Source organism: Meriones unguiculatus, chromosome 14, assembly GCF_030254825.1.
Source record: "Meriones unguiculatus strain TT.TT164.6M chromosome 14, Bangor_MerUng_6.1, whole genome shotgun sequence".
Lineage (NCBI taxonomy): Eukaryota > Metazoa > Chordata > Mammalia > Rodentia > Muridae > Meriones > Meriones unguiculatus.
The window spans coordinates 14,928,330-14,944,104 of NC_083361.1; the positions used below are offsets into that span (position 1 = coordinate 14,928,330).

At 47.0% G+C, this 15,775-nt stretch overlaps 1 protein-coding gene across 7 annotated transcripts in view; it reads right to left on the reverse strand.

Moving 5' to 3' along the window:
* Positions 1–15,775, reverse strand: part of Katnip (katanin interacting protein) — a 171,949-nt gene that overhangs the window by 72,469 nt on the left and 83,705 nt on the right. For 6 of the 7 annotated variants that reach the window (XR_009585450.1, XM_060366866.1, XM_060366869.1 and 3 more), the window contains 2 exons: positions 7,034–7,283; positions 4,810–4,941 (listed from right to left, as the gene is read on the reverse strand). The exons of the other annotated variant lie outside the window; for it this stretch is intronic. Coding sequence is in view for 5 of the 6 variants with exons in the window: in XM_060366866.1 (XP_060222849.1) it covers positions 4,810–4,941; positions 7,034–7,283 (382 nt within the window). In the remaining variant the exon portion in view is untranslated. The remainder of the gene's footprint in view (positions 1–4,809; positions 4,942–7,033; positions 7,284–15,775) is intronic. 7 annotated transcript variants of the gene reach the window in all.

Sequence of the window (15,775 nt, forward strand, 5' to 3'; positions counted from 1 at the left end):
CGAGGAAAATGGCGCTACATGTTATGTGCATGTTTAATTGACATAAGGTCAGTGGTATGACCTTGGCCAGAGAAAAGGGAGTAAGAAGAGAAACAGTGTTTTAGAGAGGAAATGAGTTACCCTTTTAGAATGGCAGACTAGTTAAGTTAACAAGCAATCTTTTACTGGAGCACAGCTAGAAAACCTGGTTTGAATATTACAGAAGTCAGTGTGTAAAAAGGACTGTGTTTGAAGACATGGGGAAAGAAGAGACTGTGAAATAGTACAGGCCAGGAGCAGACAGGCAGAAGGTGAGCACAACCGCTGGGAGGACTCCTCCCTAAGGTACGTACCCATGATGCTGAGAGGAGCTGCCACGAGGTGAAAGCTGAGAAAGGCTTGTAATGGACTCAAGGAGGTGACAGTCTGAATGTGAAAGCGACCTGGAAACAGCTAGGAGTCAGGGATGTGGAAAGGTTCACAGTGTAGATGCCTCAGAATTAATACTGACTATACAAAACAATAACAACAGCCATAATAATGACATCTAATGGGATTAAAAACCTGCAGGGAGTTAAAATGAATAGTGATAGCCTTTGATAGGGGAGGAGGTACACATTTTAAGCTGAAGGTCTTTCCACTGAACTAAAATCAGTAAATGCGCTAATTTAAAGTAGATGCTAGTAAGTCAAGAATGCACACTGCAATCTCTAGTAATGAGTAAGAGAATAAAAGAATGCATAACTAACAAGCTAATAGGGAGGGGAAAGAGGAATAATACAAGGCAATTGGTTCAAAAGAAGGCAAGAAAGGGAAGAGATGTGAAACAGCCAAAACAAATAAAAAAATAGATAATAAGATTGCAGGTTTAAACTCAAATATATCAGCAATTACATTAAATGTAAATGGACTAAGTGCTCCCATTAAAACACACAGATTGTTGGAGGATAAAAATAAAAGGCAATTGCATTCTGCTTACAAAAACCAAACCTTAATATAGAGATGTAGGAAGTTTGAAAGGAAAAGAATGAAAGCAAGATACAGGCCATAAACACTGGTCAAAGAAACTGACAGAAAAAAAAAAAAAAAGACACAAGTGATGAGAGGTAACCATAACAATGAAAGGCTCATTTGCAAGAAAGACAGTGAGCATCTTTTTATACACCTAAACCATAACCAACCTCCCATGCGCAATTTAACATTCATGAGCAGCCCCCGCCTCAGAATCTGTGGGGGAATGGGGTGCTGGCTCCAATGCTCTCTCAGATTGTCTTTGGCTCCTTGTTCCCTTAGTGGGGTGAATATTCCAGCTCCCTCTGCTTGACATCCACCTTCCCTGTAACCTATACCCATAACAAAGCCAAGTGCTTTATCTGGGGTCAGACAAGAGACCATCATTTCCCCATCCTGGGAGAAGAGAGAGATCCTTTAGGTGTATTGAGAGGTGCTGTATCCTTGTGACATTGTCTGCAAAGCCATCTATGGCTGGCCCGGTCATCAGTCTGCTGGCTTTTGAAGACAGCTTTGGCCACTGTGATCCAATTGTAGCTAGAACATTGTGGTAACAAGGCCAGCTCTCCATTTTCACCTCAGTTACCAAACTTGATACATTTGGCTGGTTAAAGAGTCAGGTTTACGGAATAGCCTATCTGTTCAAAGTGAGTACTCCATCTCAAGCAGCATCTAAGAAACAATCCCCAGGAACTGTGGGTAATAGGACTTCCTGTAGATGACTTGGTGACGTGTAGATTCCTATTCATTTGTGTGTTTCTCTGCCATGGAGCCAGGAATGTGTCCACATCAGACATTCGTCATCCACCCCTGGGCTCCTTCTCATTTCTTGCTCTTGTTTCCCCTTTCCCTCATCTCCTGAATCTGTTAGACCATGGCTAAACTTGGAAGAGAAGAATATTATGAATTAGTTAATTAGGCTCTGTCAAAGTAATATTGCTTCGCTCAGTCTTGGCTCATATCTTCTAAGAAGGTGTTGATGGGTTAGAGATATGGTTCTGTGGCACTATATGTGCAAGGCTCTGGTTTAGTCACTAACAGCACACACACACTTGCACACACATCTGCGTGCACGCTAGGATCTACTGAATCCTAGCCCCCGTGTATATGGATGTGTCTTCATTTGGAAAAATGGTCTCTGCAAGGGATGAAGCAAAGATCTGTCCACAGGGTGAGTACAATGTGGCTGGTGCCTACGGAACTGCCAAGTTTGGATACAGAGATACATATATGGGAAAATGCCATGAGCCGGGGTAGCTCTGCCACAAGCCACAGAGCTACAAAAGATGGGAGAGAGCCTGGAGCAACCTTCCCTGTACCTGTAGAGCCTGTGCCTGTCAATGCCTTGATTTGTCTACGCAACTGTGCGAGGTGCTTTGTGCAGAGAGCCCTGGAAACAAATTCAGTGTGCACGATGACTTTAGTTCAAATGCTATTGCTCTTTAAAAAAAAAGTGTTAAATAGGAATAGGAATAGACATCGGTCAAGGCTACAGTGTGGACCGTGGTAAAGTGTGAGGTCTTGGGTTCTCTGATGCTTAGTTTTAACTGTCAGCCTGACAGTCCTCCTCAATGAGGGACTGTCAGGCTGGGCACGTCTGTGAGAGATTATCTTTATTACATTAATTGATATGGGAAGGCCCAGCCAAGAAGCAGGTGGCACCCTTCCCTGGGTTTGGGTCTGGACTGTGACAATAGAGAAAGTGAGCTGAGTGTGTGTACATGCATTTGTTCTCTGCTCCTGACTAGAGATGTGACCAGCTGCTTCAAGGTCCTGCCTTGACTTCTCTGCCGTGATGGAGATCATAACCAAGAACGGTGAGCTAAAAGAAGTCCCCTCTCCACACATTGCTTTTGTCTGGGTACTTTATCACAGGAACAGGAACTGAAACTATAGGTTCCACACCCACTATTGGGAAAAGTAACTTAAAATAATAGTAATATTAATAACAACACTTGAGTGAACACTAGAAAAGCCTGTAGCAAGTGACTGAAACTTGGATTTTAGAACTGCTGTTGCTTAGGATGAGGCTGACCGGATGTGCTCTATGCAACGAGCAGCTTAATTAGCAAATGAAGGGCTGCATGGGGAATCAGTAAAAGTGAAGGAGCCTCTACAGCCCAGGTTCTCAATACTGGCTTTGCTGGCTGTGTGACCTTGGGCAGATTCCTTAATGTCTTTCTGCTTGTTCCCTTTGATGGTGTTGGTAGTGCAATAGTTACTGACTGCACTGTTTGCAGGTGTCATCCTGGTGCACCTTAGCGGCTTGTGTAGGACTTTGTTAGGACTGGCTCTTCATGTTATTACTTGCATATGGATAAAATTAATCATAGCACATCCCTCTAAGAGTAAAGTCTCAGATACAGAACAGGTTGGCTAGGAAAATGCATGGCTACCAGTGCAGGACCCCGACTCTAAGTCATTTGTACACAGGCAACAACAATCAAACTTCTTATGCTGGGAAAGAAACCCGTCCAAGAACAAGGAGTCTGCAGTGAGGAACTTGACCGGGAGTCACAGGGGCCACTGGGAGGCTGCTGCTGGGGCGCAACAGTCTTTCTGCTTTGTCCCATCACCCTCCTCTTCCTTCCCAGCTCTTCTCTGTTCAAAGTCAGTAAAGCCAGAGCCACCAGAGTTCTGCCTGCACACAGGCTCCACCGTAATCTCGGGCCAGCTAAAGCATTTCGGCAGAGGGTACCTCTATGACCCCATCAGCTGCAGTGGCCATGACCTGCTGACCTTGACCTACCTCCTTCCAGTAACTAGCTGGGGCAACAGCCCTGCTGGGCTGCGACACCTCATGGTTAGAGCCACAACGATGAGAGGCTGGGACCTGTGTCCACCCGCATTCACCAGCCCTGGGGCCTGGCTGCCCGACTCTCTACTGCATGACAAACCAGGACCCCATACTACTGCCAAACCTTAGCTTTCCTACCCCATCTTTGCTCTCTGGCTTCTCTGGGCCCTCCCTTCTCAGACAGGTATTTACTGGAAGGACAGGAAGGACAGAGGAGCCCTGCGGGCACTAGATAGATACAGCTGTACCTGAAGGTCACCCTGCCTTTGCACTTCTCAGTTTCTTAGACGGATATTCTTTTTTATATAGTTGCTATTGAAAATTACCTGTCTTGTGAGCTTTTGTAAAGTAGATGTATGTGTGTGCTGCACATACACACACACACACACACACACACACACACACACACACACACATCTGCAGGTATACATATGTGTGGAAACCAGAGGCTGATGTCAGGTGTCTTTATCACTTTCCACATTGATTTTTTTTTTTTTTTTTTTTTTTTTTTGAGACAGGGTCTCTCACTAAACCTAAACTGATTTGGTGTGACTAGCCAACCGGCAAGCCCCAGAATCATCCTATTTCTGCCTCCTCAATGCTGGGATTGCAGGTGTGCTGCTATAGCTTTGCACGTGGTGCTGGGGATTCAAACCCAGGTCCTTAGGCTTGAGCAGCAGCCACTTTAACTCCTGGGTCATCTCCTAGCCCCATGTCCTGTATTTGCAAGTTTTTCCCTACTATTGGATTTGGTGTTGTGAACCATATAATGCTTGGGTGCTGCCCTGACCAGACCTCTGGCCACAAACTTACCAGCAGATTAAACTTGCCAACCCCCATAACCATGCAGGAAACTCCTCCTCATAGTCTTTGTTTCTTTGGAGAACTCTGAATCAACATTGGCTCAAGGTCATCTCAGCCCTCCAAGGAGGATAAGGAAGAAGCAACTCCTTCATCACAGTGCCCACTGGGAGCACCCACTCAACCTGCCCCCCACCTTACTCAGCACCCTCAAATCTTACTGGAGCAGGCCCTCTCCTGGTCTGGGAACACAGTGGGGGGCTGTGGATTCAGGACCAACTCTGGTTTGCTGGGAATGAAGACTTCAGCATTGTCCTTCCGCTTAGCGGATAAAACCCGCTCCATTTTATTACCTGTGGGGAAGCAATGGATTCTATCAGCCGCTGAACACAGGGAGAGCAGGGCTCAGACATTTGTTTACCATTTGCTCACTTATTCACTCAACAAATATTTATTGAACTCTTCTGTGCCAGGAACCTTGCTAGTCGAGGATTTTGGGAATACTGTAGACAGCACTGATAAATAAATGAGATACCTTGGAACAGACACAGGTTTCAGTGTCTAACATTTCCAGACAGGAGAGGCTCTTCCTAACAGTGTGCGCATGCACAGAGACAGCAACTGGGATGAGGCACTTGCTCAAAAAGTCAGGGTGGTTGGCTAGCCAATGAGGCGCTGGCTTTAATTGGTGCAAGTAATGGTGCCAGCAAGGGCATCTTGGAGATGAAAGGGCACAGTAAAATGCACTCACAGTCCTCAGGGGCTCATTGTCTAGCAGGAGAAAAGGAGAGCTGAACAGATGAGAAAATAGGATGCAGACAGAAGTCATGAAGCATAGAGCCAGAGGACAAGGTTGGCAAGGGTGCATGGGGTGATGACGAAGAGGGATTCTTGTGGGTGAGTAGCGGATTACCAGGCCACCAAGGCAGGGCCAGCCCGGATATGGGGCCAGCACATGCAAAGGCCTGATGAGGGCTTGGGAGCTGAAGCCTGTCCTGGCTGGAGGTGTAGACTGCTGCCAAACCCACCCTCTTCAGATCACTGTTTCCACAAGAGCCCTTAGCATGGCAGCACACAGGAGATTTCTGATGCCAGGTGACAGATGGTTTTTATGAATTTGTGTGTATGTGGCGCTGGGGACAGACTCTAGAAGCAGGTGTCAGGCATGGTGGGCTAGTACTCCACTCTGAGCCTCAGCCCCAGCCCTGAATGCATTTCTGTATCTTCATATATATGGGGAAATGTAACCAGCATGTCAAACCTTTGAAGGGCATGAAAGTCACACACAGGTCAAGTGTTGGGAGGAGGCTCAAGGGCAGGTGAGAAAACACCCAAAGACCCCAAAGGCTGTACTCAGGGACCTCCTGTCTCAAGAAATAAGCAAACCCAGGAGGTGACTACCCGAGCATGAGGTGTTCACTAACACACTCCCCTGCTCACTCAGTGGGCTCTGGCCACACTGACCCTTTCCTTGTGCTTTGGAACAGTAAGACTCGACCCCCTTGGAGCCCTTATGCCTGCTGTTCCCTTCCCCAGGAAGGCTGGGCCCAGCACTGCCTCTACTGGGAAGGCTGCCCCGACTGCTCCAGCTACAGCAGCCAGACCCATCCCCACCAGCATTGCTGTAGTGGTCAGAGGTCACCTATAAACACATGTCCCCCTACCCGAGCCCCGAGCCCCTAGTGTTCCCTCTACTTTCCAAGGTTGCTTTCTGAAAAACCTCCTCTGGTGGACAGCAGCTGGTTCTACCTCCCTAGCTTCCTTCTTATTCCCTCAGATTCCCGTTAACCACACCACCCCTGCACATGAACGGGTGGAGACAATCACACTTAATCCTATCGGCTAGCCTGGCTCGCCAGCCCCAGAGAGGTAAGTCCTGACCTTATCACTGTGCAGTGACCTGTGGTAGACTTACTACTGTGATTTTCTGAGAGCCAAACCTGGGACTTTTGGGAAAGAGAAACTGACTTTCTAGTGGTGCTACAAGGCCCATGCATCCTATGAAGGCAACTGTGCCTCTAAATGCCTGAAAGCTGCCTCAGACTGGACCTAACTCAAGGGAAATCTGATAGAAGAGGGGAAGCAATAGGAGGGAGGAGAGGAGGAAAGAGGGTAGAAGAAAAGAGGAGATAGAGAAGAGGAGGAAGGACAGGGGAAGGCAATGGGCCCTACTCCGGCTCTGGCCTTTACCGTTATCCAAGGCAATAACTAGCTTTCTTTTACGTCGGCCAGCTGGAATGCAGATGCCGCTAAGTCTCCCACGACACATGCAGTCAGTCTCCATGGTCTTTTGGGAGCCTACGGAGCCTTTCCCTCTGCAGTGCACAGGGCCCAGCTGGTTCACCGCTGGTCTGGAATACTGAACGTCAAGCACTGTGGAACATTACGTCCTTAGACTAGGTGCTGAGACACACAGGCCAGAAAAGGCTCAGGAGAAAAGCTCACTTTTAGAAGCTGGGTTAAACTCCATCACCACAAGGGTGTCTGTCCCCTGGGGAGGCCGGCCTTCCAGTTCCTGGTCCTTGGGGACATCCTGGCTGGGAAGAGGGAACTCATCTCTGGTATGGCCTGGCAGTACAAGGTCCTCGGCCTCGGTCTCAGAGAGGACATCTTCCTCAATGGAGTCATACTCGTCACTGGAGCCATCCTCTTGCGTCTGGAGGTCTGTGCTAAGTCCCAGACCTTTTTTCGGTTCCTACAGAAAGCCCAGGAGACGTGAAATGTAAGAACTTGTATGAAAATAGACCTTCTGAAACAAAGAATAACTCCACCTAACATCCAGCAGCACCTAAGCCAGAGTGCTGGTGTTGCTTTGAAGATGGGAAAACAAAGATCAGAGGGGAATGGATGTGAGGGAATGAGTAACACTTATGGTACCTGATCTTAGTCATGCTGTGAAGAGACACCACCACCAAGGCAACTCTCATAAAACAAAGCATTTAATTGGGGCTTGCTTACAGTTTCAGAGGCTTAATCCGTTATCATCATTTAAATTTATTGTATGTGTATCTAAAATAAGTGGGAGAACCCAAACTGACAATGATAGAAACCTGGATATGAGAGCTGCCGCTGGCTTAGGAAACGAGGGACACGAAGCTAGAAGACAGCGATCCTGCCACGTGGTGAACACTGACACAGCTATTTCCTGGGGTTCCATAGGACACAGAGCTCATCAGTGTTGAGCCTGGGTATTTAGCTGGGCAGATTTCTAGGTGAAGAGCTGAAGGTCTTCTTTCCAATAGCTGCTGAGCAGAATGCAAGAGGCAGGAGACAGACCTGAGGGAAGGGAACCTGAGGCCTCCTTTCTTCTACCCAGCTTGCAGAAAAAGCTGACATTAGCAGACCTACTGCCAGGAAAGCACATCCTAGAGAGAAAACCAAAGCAATGGCAAGCTCTCCCCTATGGTTTGTGGATTCCTTGGGCTACTTTAGCAGAGACAGGATTATCCAAGAAAGATTGGAGAGGAAAAGGAGAGTCTAATGAAGGGAATCCTACAGACATACATAGTAACTCCATGTGGTTTCTGAGAACACTCAGCTACCAGAAACACTAAGGCTAGAACTTCAGCATGCAAGGCAAGATGGAGGGGGAAAAAAAAGGCTGCCAGAGTGCTGGTCTACTGGCACAGAAGGGGCCCAGGACAGACTCATCCACAAACACATGCTGTCGTCTCTGAGGACCTCACCAGGGCAGAGAGAGTGGAGTCCAGACACAGAATTACTACCAGGGCTAGAATGGCCTTGATATTGCTTGAGTTTAAGGGTTCCTGTCTTCTTCTTGTCTCAAATGTCTGTGTTTGTTGTTCTATAAGTAAAATAGATGTGAATCTTGTTGGGGAGGGGGTAGGTAGTGGATAACAGTAGACTTAATAAAAGTCCCCAAAAGATGCTCCCTGGGACCTGAAAACATGTGCCCTTCTATGGCAAAGGTGATTTGCCAAGACCACCAAGGCAGGCCTGATGTAATTATAGGGTAATCATAAGAGAGAGGCAGGAAGAGCAACATCAGCAAGATCTAAGAATGGAAGCAGACACCAGGAAGAGGAGAAGATGCTGGCTCTGACTGTGAAGAATGGAGCAAGCAAAGCAGGTGCCTCTAGGACCCAGGTTCTTTCCTGGAGCCTGCAGAAGAAACACAGGCCTGCCAACACCTTGAGTTTAGCCTCAAACAGTGAGATTGAATCTCCGACTCCCAGTACTGTCAGGTAAGCTGCTAAGGCAATGGGAAGTTGTAGCAGCAGCAGAAACTCAATATAAACGCGTGTCTTTTCCAGCAACTTCTCCCACTGTCCCACCCTGTACCAGCACTAGGGCTGGTTACTTAGCAACTGCACTACTGTCTGGAGCACTGTGGGGCTTGGTAAATACTTGCCGAATGAGTAAACTATATGGAAGCCTGGATGGTGCCTTAGCAGGGACAGGACACATCTCCACACCTTACGTGTGGTAACAGCAAAGGCCCCTTACCAAATTCGTTTACTCCTCTGAGCCATACTTTGACCTACATCAAATGCCATACCCTGCCTGACACACTGCATTGTGATAATGAAGCCATGGTCTGAACTGGCATAGTTGTCCCTAACAAGAGGACATTTGGCAATGACGAGAGCTACTTTAATCACAACGCGTGTAGAGAGAAAGTGCTGCTGACAGTTAGTAGGTGGGAGCCGGCAACAATGCTGCTGGACTTTCTGGAAGGCAGTGGACAGCATCCACTTCAAAGAATTATCTGGTCACAGCGCCTACTGTGTTGAGGTTAAGAAGCCCTGTGTTAGAGCAAGCATACATTCACCACGGGTATTCAAAGATAATGCTGAGATAGTCTGTGTGGGCTTCATGGGAGCCACACTGAGGTCGTGGCTCATGTCATCAAAGTCTGGCTGTGGGGGGGGGCAAATGGAGGTCAAGAGACTTACTCTTTCTCTCCAGGGAAACATGAGTTCCTGGGTGGCCTGCTGTTGAATGGCAGGCAGCATCAGCTTCAACTCAACCTTTTACAGCAGAATAATGCTCTGAGCTCTGTACAACACTCAGGTCCTTCTCCTTTGATCTTCACAATAACCCAGTCAGACAAAAAAAACAAAAAAACAAAAACAAAAAAAAAAACCATGACCACTTGAACTTGGTACTAATTCTCAAGGAGGGGAGCTTAAGTTTCTAGGAAGACCTTCTCTGTTCATGAACCCCTGTATTTTACCCCAGTTACTTTTAAGATGCGGAAATGAAAGCCAGCCAGGAGGTGATTCCTATCACTGCTCCTTGAAATCCCACTCTGTCCTGGGACCCAGAACAGTCCCCACTGATATGCAAGGCAGAGGGAAGCTCTATCCACAGCCAGTTCCAGGCATGAGCCACTGGGACCCTACAGCCAGGGCAATGAACAGGGATCTTCTGTCACTTCACTTGCACGTCCACAGGCAAGTCCACACTTATGGGCTACAGCCCTGTATTTGTGGGGATCCCTAAAGAACAGAGCCCCTCAGCCCATGTAACTGCTCACAGTGATTAAACAGCAGAGGTGGAACTTGTGCTCCTAGCCACCAGTCCTTACTCGTTCTAGGAAAGCCACAGTTAAGGCTGCCTTGCCTGCATTCCACATGGCCCACCAACAGGGAGCATGAAGGAGTAGTTAGCCATTCCATGAAAGATGCCCAGCTCCCCAGGGGCTCCTGGGCCACAAACTGTTCAGAGCACATCACTTGTGCCTTAACTTTAGGGCCCACAGCCCACACTGCAGTGTGTATATGTATGTATTTAAATGCTGGGGATGTAACCCAGGACCTTATACATGGCAGGTAAGTGCTCTACCATTGAGTGATAGCCCTAGTCTTGCTTTTATGAATCAGGGTCTCATGGCTAGTCACAGTAGAAACAAGGAGACAAGACCTCTGCCTTCACCAGAGCACGTGGTGTGCTAGGGGAGCTAGCAGAAAAAAAAAAAAAAAAAAAGCAAATGACAATTCCCATGACTCCATGTCAGTTCATTATTTACTAAGCTGATGGATCATAAATTGGTGCCTAATCCAATTGTCATCAAAAAGGCATCATCCAGCAACTGATACAGAGACCCACAGCCAAACACCAGGTGAAGCCAAGGGAACCTGACAGAAGAGGAGGAAGGACTGCAGGAGCCATAGAGGTTGATGCCATAAAAACACGGCCCACAGAACCAACTAAGCAGAGCTCACAGGGGCTCACAGAAATTGAAGTGACAATCACAGAGCCTTCACATATCTGTGCTAGGTCCTCTGCGTATATGTTATGCTTGTGTAGCTTGGTTTTCCTGTGGGACTCCTAACAGTGGGAGTAGGGGGTATCTCTGACTCTTTTACCTGCACTTGGGACCCTTTTCTCCCTATTGGGTTGCCTTGTCCAGCCTTGATATAAGTGTTTGTGCCTAGTGTTGTAATTTGTTATGCCATGTTGAGTTGATATCCCTGGGAGGCCTGCTCATTTTTTTGGAAGGGAAATAGAGAAGGAGTGGATCTGGGGAGAGGGGAAGTGGTAGAGTGGAGGGGAACAGGCTGGGAAAAGTAGAGGGAGGGGAAACTGTGTTTGGAATGTAATATATGAGAATAATAATTTAAAAAAACTAATATTTTTCATGACAAAGAAAGTGAATTTCAATAATCCCTGTTTCAACCTGCTTTCTTTTCCTTCCACAAAGTCAATGTAAATTTAAAGACCATACAGTATTTACACATACACACACACACACACACACACACACACACACACACACAGCCTAGACTCTGCACGGCTGTTCTTTTTCACCGAGAAAAAGACTCCATTTGCTCACAGGAAGGGAGTGACCTGGGGAACCTGGGATGCTCATGTGGTCAGAAACCATCTGTTCCAGAGGCAAAGGGGAGCTGAGCTAAGAAGCTGGTTCCCCTAGAGAGGAGCCCATTCAGGACCTCCCATCTGCCAGAGCAGGACCTTGGCTGGAATGGTGGCTTTGAAATCCAATCTGTCTGCACTTCAAAGTGGTACCCTGCTGTGGGATCTATGAGAGGCTTTGAAGTTGTCACCCAGAATTTTCTCCAGGAAAACTTACTTTATACTTTGCTTTAAAACTTGGTTATATTCAATTTCAGTGCTCAATGTTTCAAATGAGTTCAGGAACACCCCTCCGAGCCTTCCATGTGGAGGCCAGGGTGCAGGCAACACAGAAACTGAGCTGATGACTGGGCACAAAATGCCCTTCCCATGGTGAGTTGGAAGAGGTAGGAGACCGGATACTGAGGATAGGTGTGGCTATAGAACCACTACTGAAATGTAGCTAGAATTCGATGGCCAGGATCTGAGCGTCCATCCACAAGCCTCCTCTCTCTACTGGGCAAATAGTGGAAACTAGGTGACTCTCAAATGCCAGTAACAATATCCATGTCATCGGTAGCAGCCATAGCAGCTTGAACTACCAAGCTGCTGCTTACATCATATACCAGCTAAATTCTCTGTGTACCTCCTTTCAGTCCTCTGATGCTCTGCAGTGGATGGCATCATTTTGGTTCAGCGGCATGAAGGACAAGCCCAAGGTCACACTAGTAATGGCAGAGCCGGTGTTCAGATACTGAAAGGCAGGGTCCAGGGCTAGGCTACTGAGCACACTGATTTCCTGCCAGATGCTAACAAGAGCAGATGGTCTCCAGAAGAACTGAAGGTATGCGCTGGGTGCCTGCTGTCGTTGATCAGCAGGGAACTAGTAACCTCTGACACAAAGCTGCCGGGAGCCAGTACATGCCTACGTATGTGCTGTGGTCTGGATGTCAAATGTCTCACATGAGGTGCTGATGGGAACCCTTGGTCCCCAGTTGATGATACTCTGAGAACTGGTAGAAGCTTTGAGGGAGTCTTTGTAAGTTATAGCTTGGCCCTGGCTTCAGCGCACTCTGCTTTCGTGTGTACAGCTGGCTCCCATGTCCTGCTGCCATGAAGCAAGCCAGTCCACTCTCCTTTGGTGGAATGACATTTCTGGATCCATGAGTCTTTTCTGAGAAGTCCCAAAGACAGTACTTGTGAGCGTGAGTGGATGGAGCACTACAGCCTGGACTACCCTTAGAGAAGGGATTGAAGTGGTTTAAGTTCATTCACACCACCTTCCTGGGCCTAAAAGGCCTTCTATTCTGCACTGGTTGATTGATATGTTATTCTTATTCATTCATTCAAGAAACAGTTTGGGGATCAGTGAAGTGACTCAGTGGGCAAAAGCAATTGCTGCCAAGCCTGATGACCTGAGTTTGATCCCCAGAACTCATATGGTAGGAGAGAACTAATTTGCAGAAATTAGCCTCTGACCTCCACAAGTATACATGCAAGATAAATATACATATGCAAACATAAATAAGTGTAATTTTTTTCTTTTTTTGGTTTTTCGAGACAGGATTTTTCTGTGTAGCTCCAACTGTCCTGGACTCACTTGGTAGACCAGGCTGGCCTCAAACTCAGATATCCACCTGCCTCTGCCTCCCAAGTGCTGGGATTAAAGGTGTGTACCATCACACCTGGCTGCGATAAATAGAATTTTTAAAATTAATAATTGTGGGACTAGCATGATGGCTAAGAACACTGACTGCTTTTCCAGAGAACCTGGGTTAAATTCCCAGCACCCACATGGTGGTTCACAACCATGTGCAGCTCCAGTGCTGAGGGATCTGATGCCCTTTTTAGCCTGTGTGGAAACTAGGCACAAACATGGTGCACAGACATATACGCAACCAAAGTACCCCTAAACATAAAAAAGAAAAAAGACTTGGAGCCAGACAGATGGCTCAGATGCTTGCACTAGAGTGGTGACCTAATGGGGTCAATTCCCAGAACCACACGGAAGGAAGAAGCCCACTACTACAAGCTTTCCTTTGATACCCACACATGTGCATAACCACATACTTAACTAAGTAACAAATGTTAAAAATTTAACTAAAAATAAATATTTTTGATGAAAATATCTGTCCCTCATAAGCAGACAGAGGTGATCAAGGCAAGGGGCAGAGCAATGGACAGGAAAAAGAAGATGTGTGCTCATGGGACTCATGATTGGCCATCTGTCCTCTCCCACAGCCCAGGCTCTCTTACGTCACAAAGTGCTCACAGCACATCACTTGTGACTTAACTTTAGGGCCTACTCTATTCTGTGTGTGTACATCCTGAGGTGTGTGTGTCTGTATTTAAATGGTGAGGTCAGTGTGTGTGTGTGTGTGTCTGTGTATGTAAATCCTGAGGTATGTGTGTATTTAAATGTAAGGTCAGTGTGTGCATATGTGTGTTTAAATACTGGGGGTGAAACAGTGGACCCCAGAACCTTGCACATGGCTGGTATGTGCTCTACCCACTGAGTTACAGCTTCAGCTCTTGGTTTCATGAATCAGGGTCTCACTACGTTTCCCAAGCTATCTTTGGACTTATGTAGTCAGCCTAGCCTAGAACTTTTGATCCTTCTGTCTCTACCTCCTGCTTTCTGAGTTTATAGGAGTGTCTCATCATACCCAGCTGTGCTCTGTCCATTTTAAAATCACAGTCTTCTACATCTGTTTCCATAGAACTATGACTAGGAAATATGTGAATTATAGTCTATTCAAATATTCAACAAGGGATGAGAAGATGGTTCAACAGATAAAGTGCTTATCATGTAAACGTGTAAACCGGAGTTTGGGTCTACACAGAAGCTGGGCAGGCAAGGTAACCAACTATAATTCCAGCATTTGGGAGGCAGAGACAGGGGATCAGCAGGGCGAACGATCTAAGTAGACTAGCCAGAATCAACGAGCTGTGGGTTCAGAGAGAGACTCTGCCTCAATGAGCAAAGTGAGAATGACCAAGGAAAACAACTGCTGGACCTACACACACACACACACACACACACACACACACCTATACATATTCACACACGCAACAGATATGCACTCACACACATGCATACGGGCATGAGCCCACACATGTGAACATGCATATATTCATGCACATACATAACACACGTATACATGCAAAAAAACACAAATAAATATTGTACAGTATTTTTAGTTTTCTGGTGTATTTTGCCATACCTGGATTTCCACTGACTAATTCCTCTTCTGTGCTAGATGTACTGATGAAGTATCCTAATGTTCTGCCTGCTCGTCTACCACTAAAGGCAAGCCAGTGCGTCTAAGAAGGCAGGGTGGCAGAGGTGAAAGACCAGCAGTTCAGGTGCATGTGCTAGGAGAGCCTGTTGGCACTGGCCTAACCAGGAGCCCCAGACAAACCTCTCAGCGTCACCCATCTCAGCATCCATGCCTGTGCCTGCGTAGAGCAGGGGCCGGCTGGAGGACCCAGAGACAGGAAGCTGGATAGGTCTGGATTTTTAAAGACCAAATGAGACTGCTGCCGAGGAATGGCTGGGGACTTCCGAGAGGCACAGAGCACATTCCTGAAGAACTGGGGGCAGAGAGAGCCACAAACCAAATAAGGGCAGCACAGCACAGCAGAAGGCTACTGTGGCCCGGTTTCTGTGCACAGTTGTGTGTGCATACAGCTGAGTCAGCCGGGAGCAAGCAAGAGGAAGCCCTGCAGCCTGCTGCCGTAGCTGCTTTAAGGGGTGCAAGCGAAGCCAACTTGCAGGCTTAAGGGCAGGAGAAGAGCAGAGCATGCTCCAAAATGAAACCTTCCCAAGGTCGATAGAGAGCTTACTATTTGGAGGAGAATCCAAGGTCCCCAGCTTACAGAGCATGAAGCAGCTATACTCACACACAACCCCCTCCCCTGGTGTCAGGAGGCAACAAGCAGCACAGGAAGAGGCAACAAGACAACAAAGAAGGGACAGATGCTCTGGTGACTCAGCCCTTTGAAAGATAGGCATCAAACCTGATTAATTTAAGAAAGAACTAATACCCAAGAAAAGAGAGTTTGACAGGAGAGGTGGAAGCCGACTTTAGAAGTTGGGAGACTCATCCCCAGAGACACGCACGGGGAACTCATCCATGAAAAAGAAGCAGCTAGCAATCTTACAACTTTTAATTTCATCATTAACATTTCTAGAAAGATAAATTAAGTCGGAAGAGCACCAAAGGGTGACTAATTAAGTATGCTAGAAATCATATCAAGTGACTTTATAAGAATACAGTGTCCAAAAGACAAAAAGAAAAGCAGCATACAAAATCTATTGGGCAGAGAGGTCTAAACAATCTTGTCCAAATCAAGATCCAGAGGATA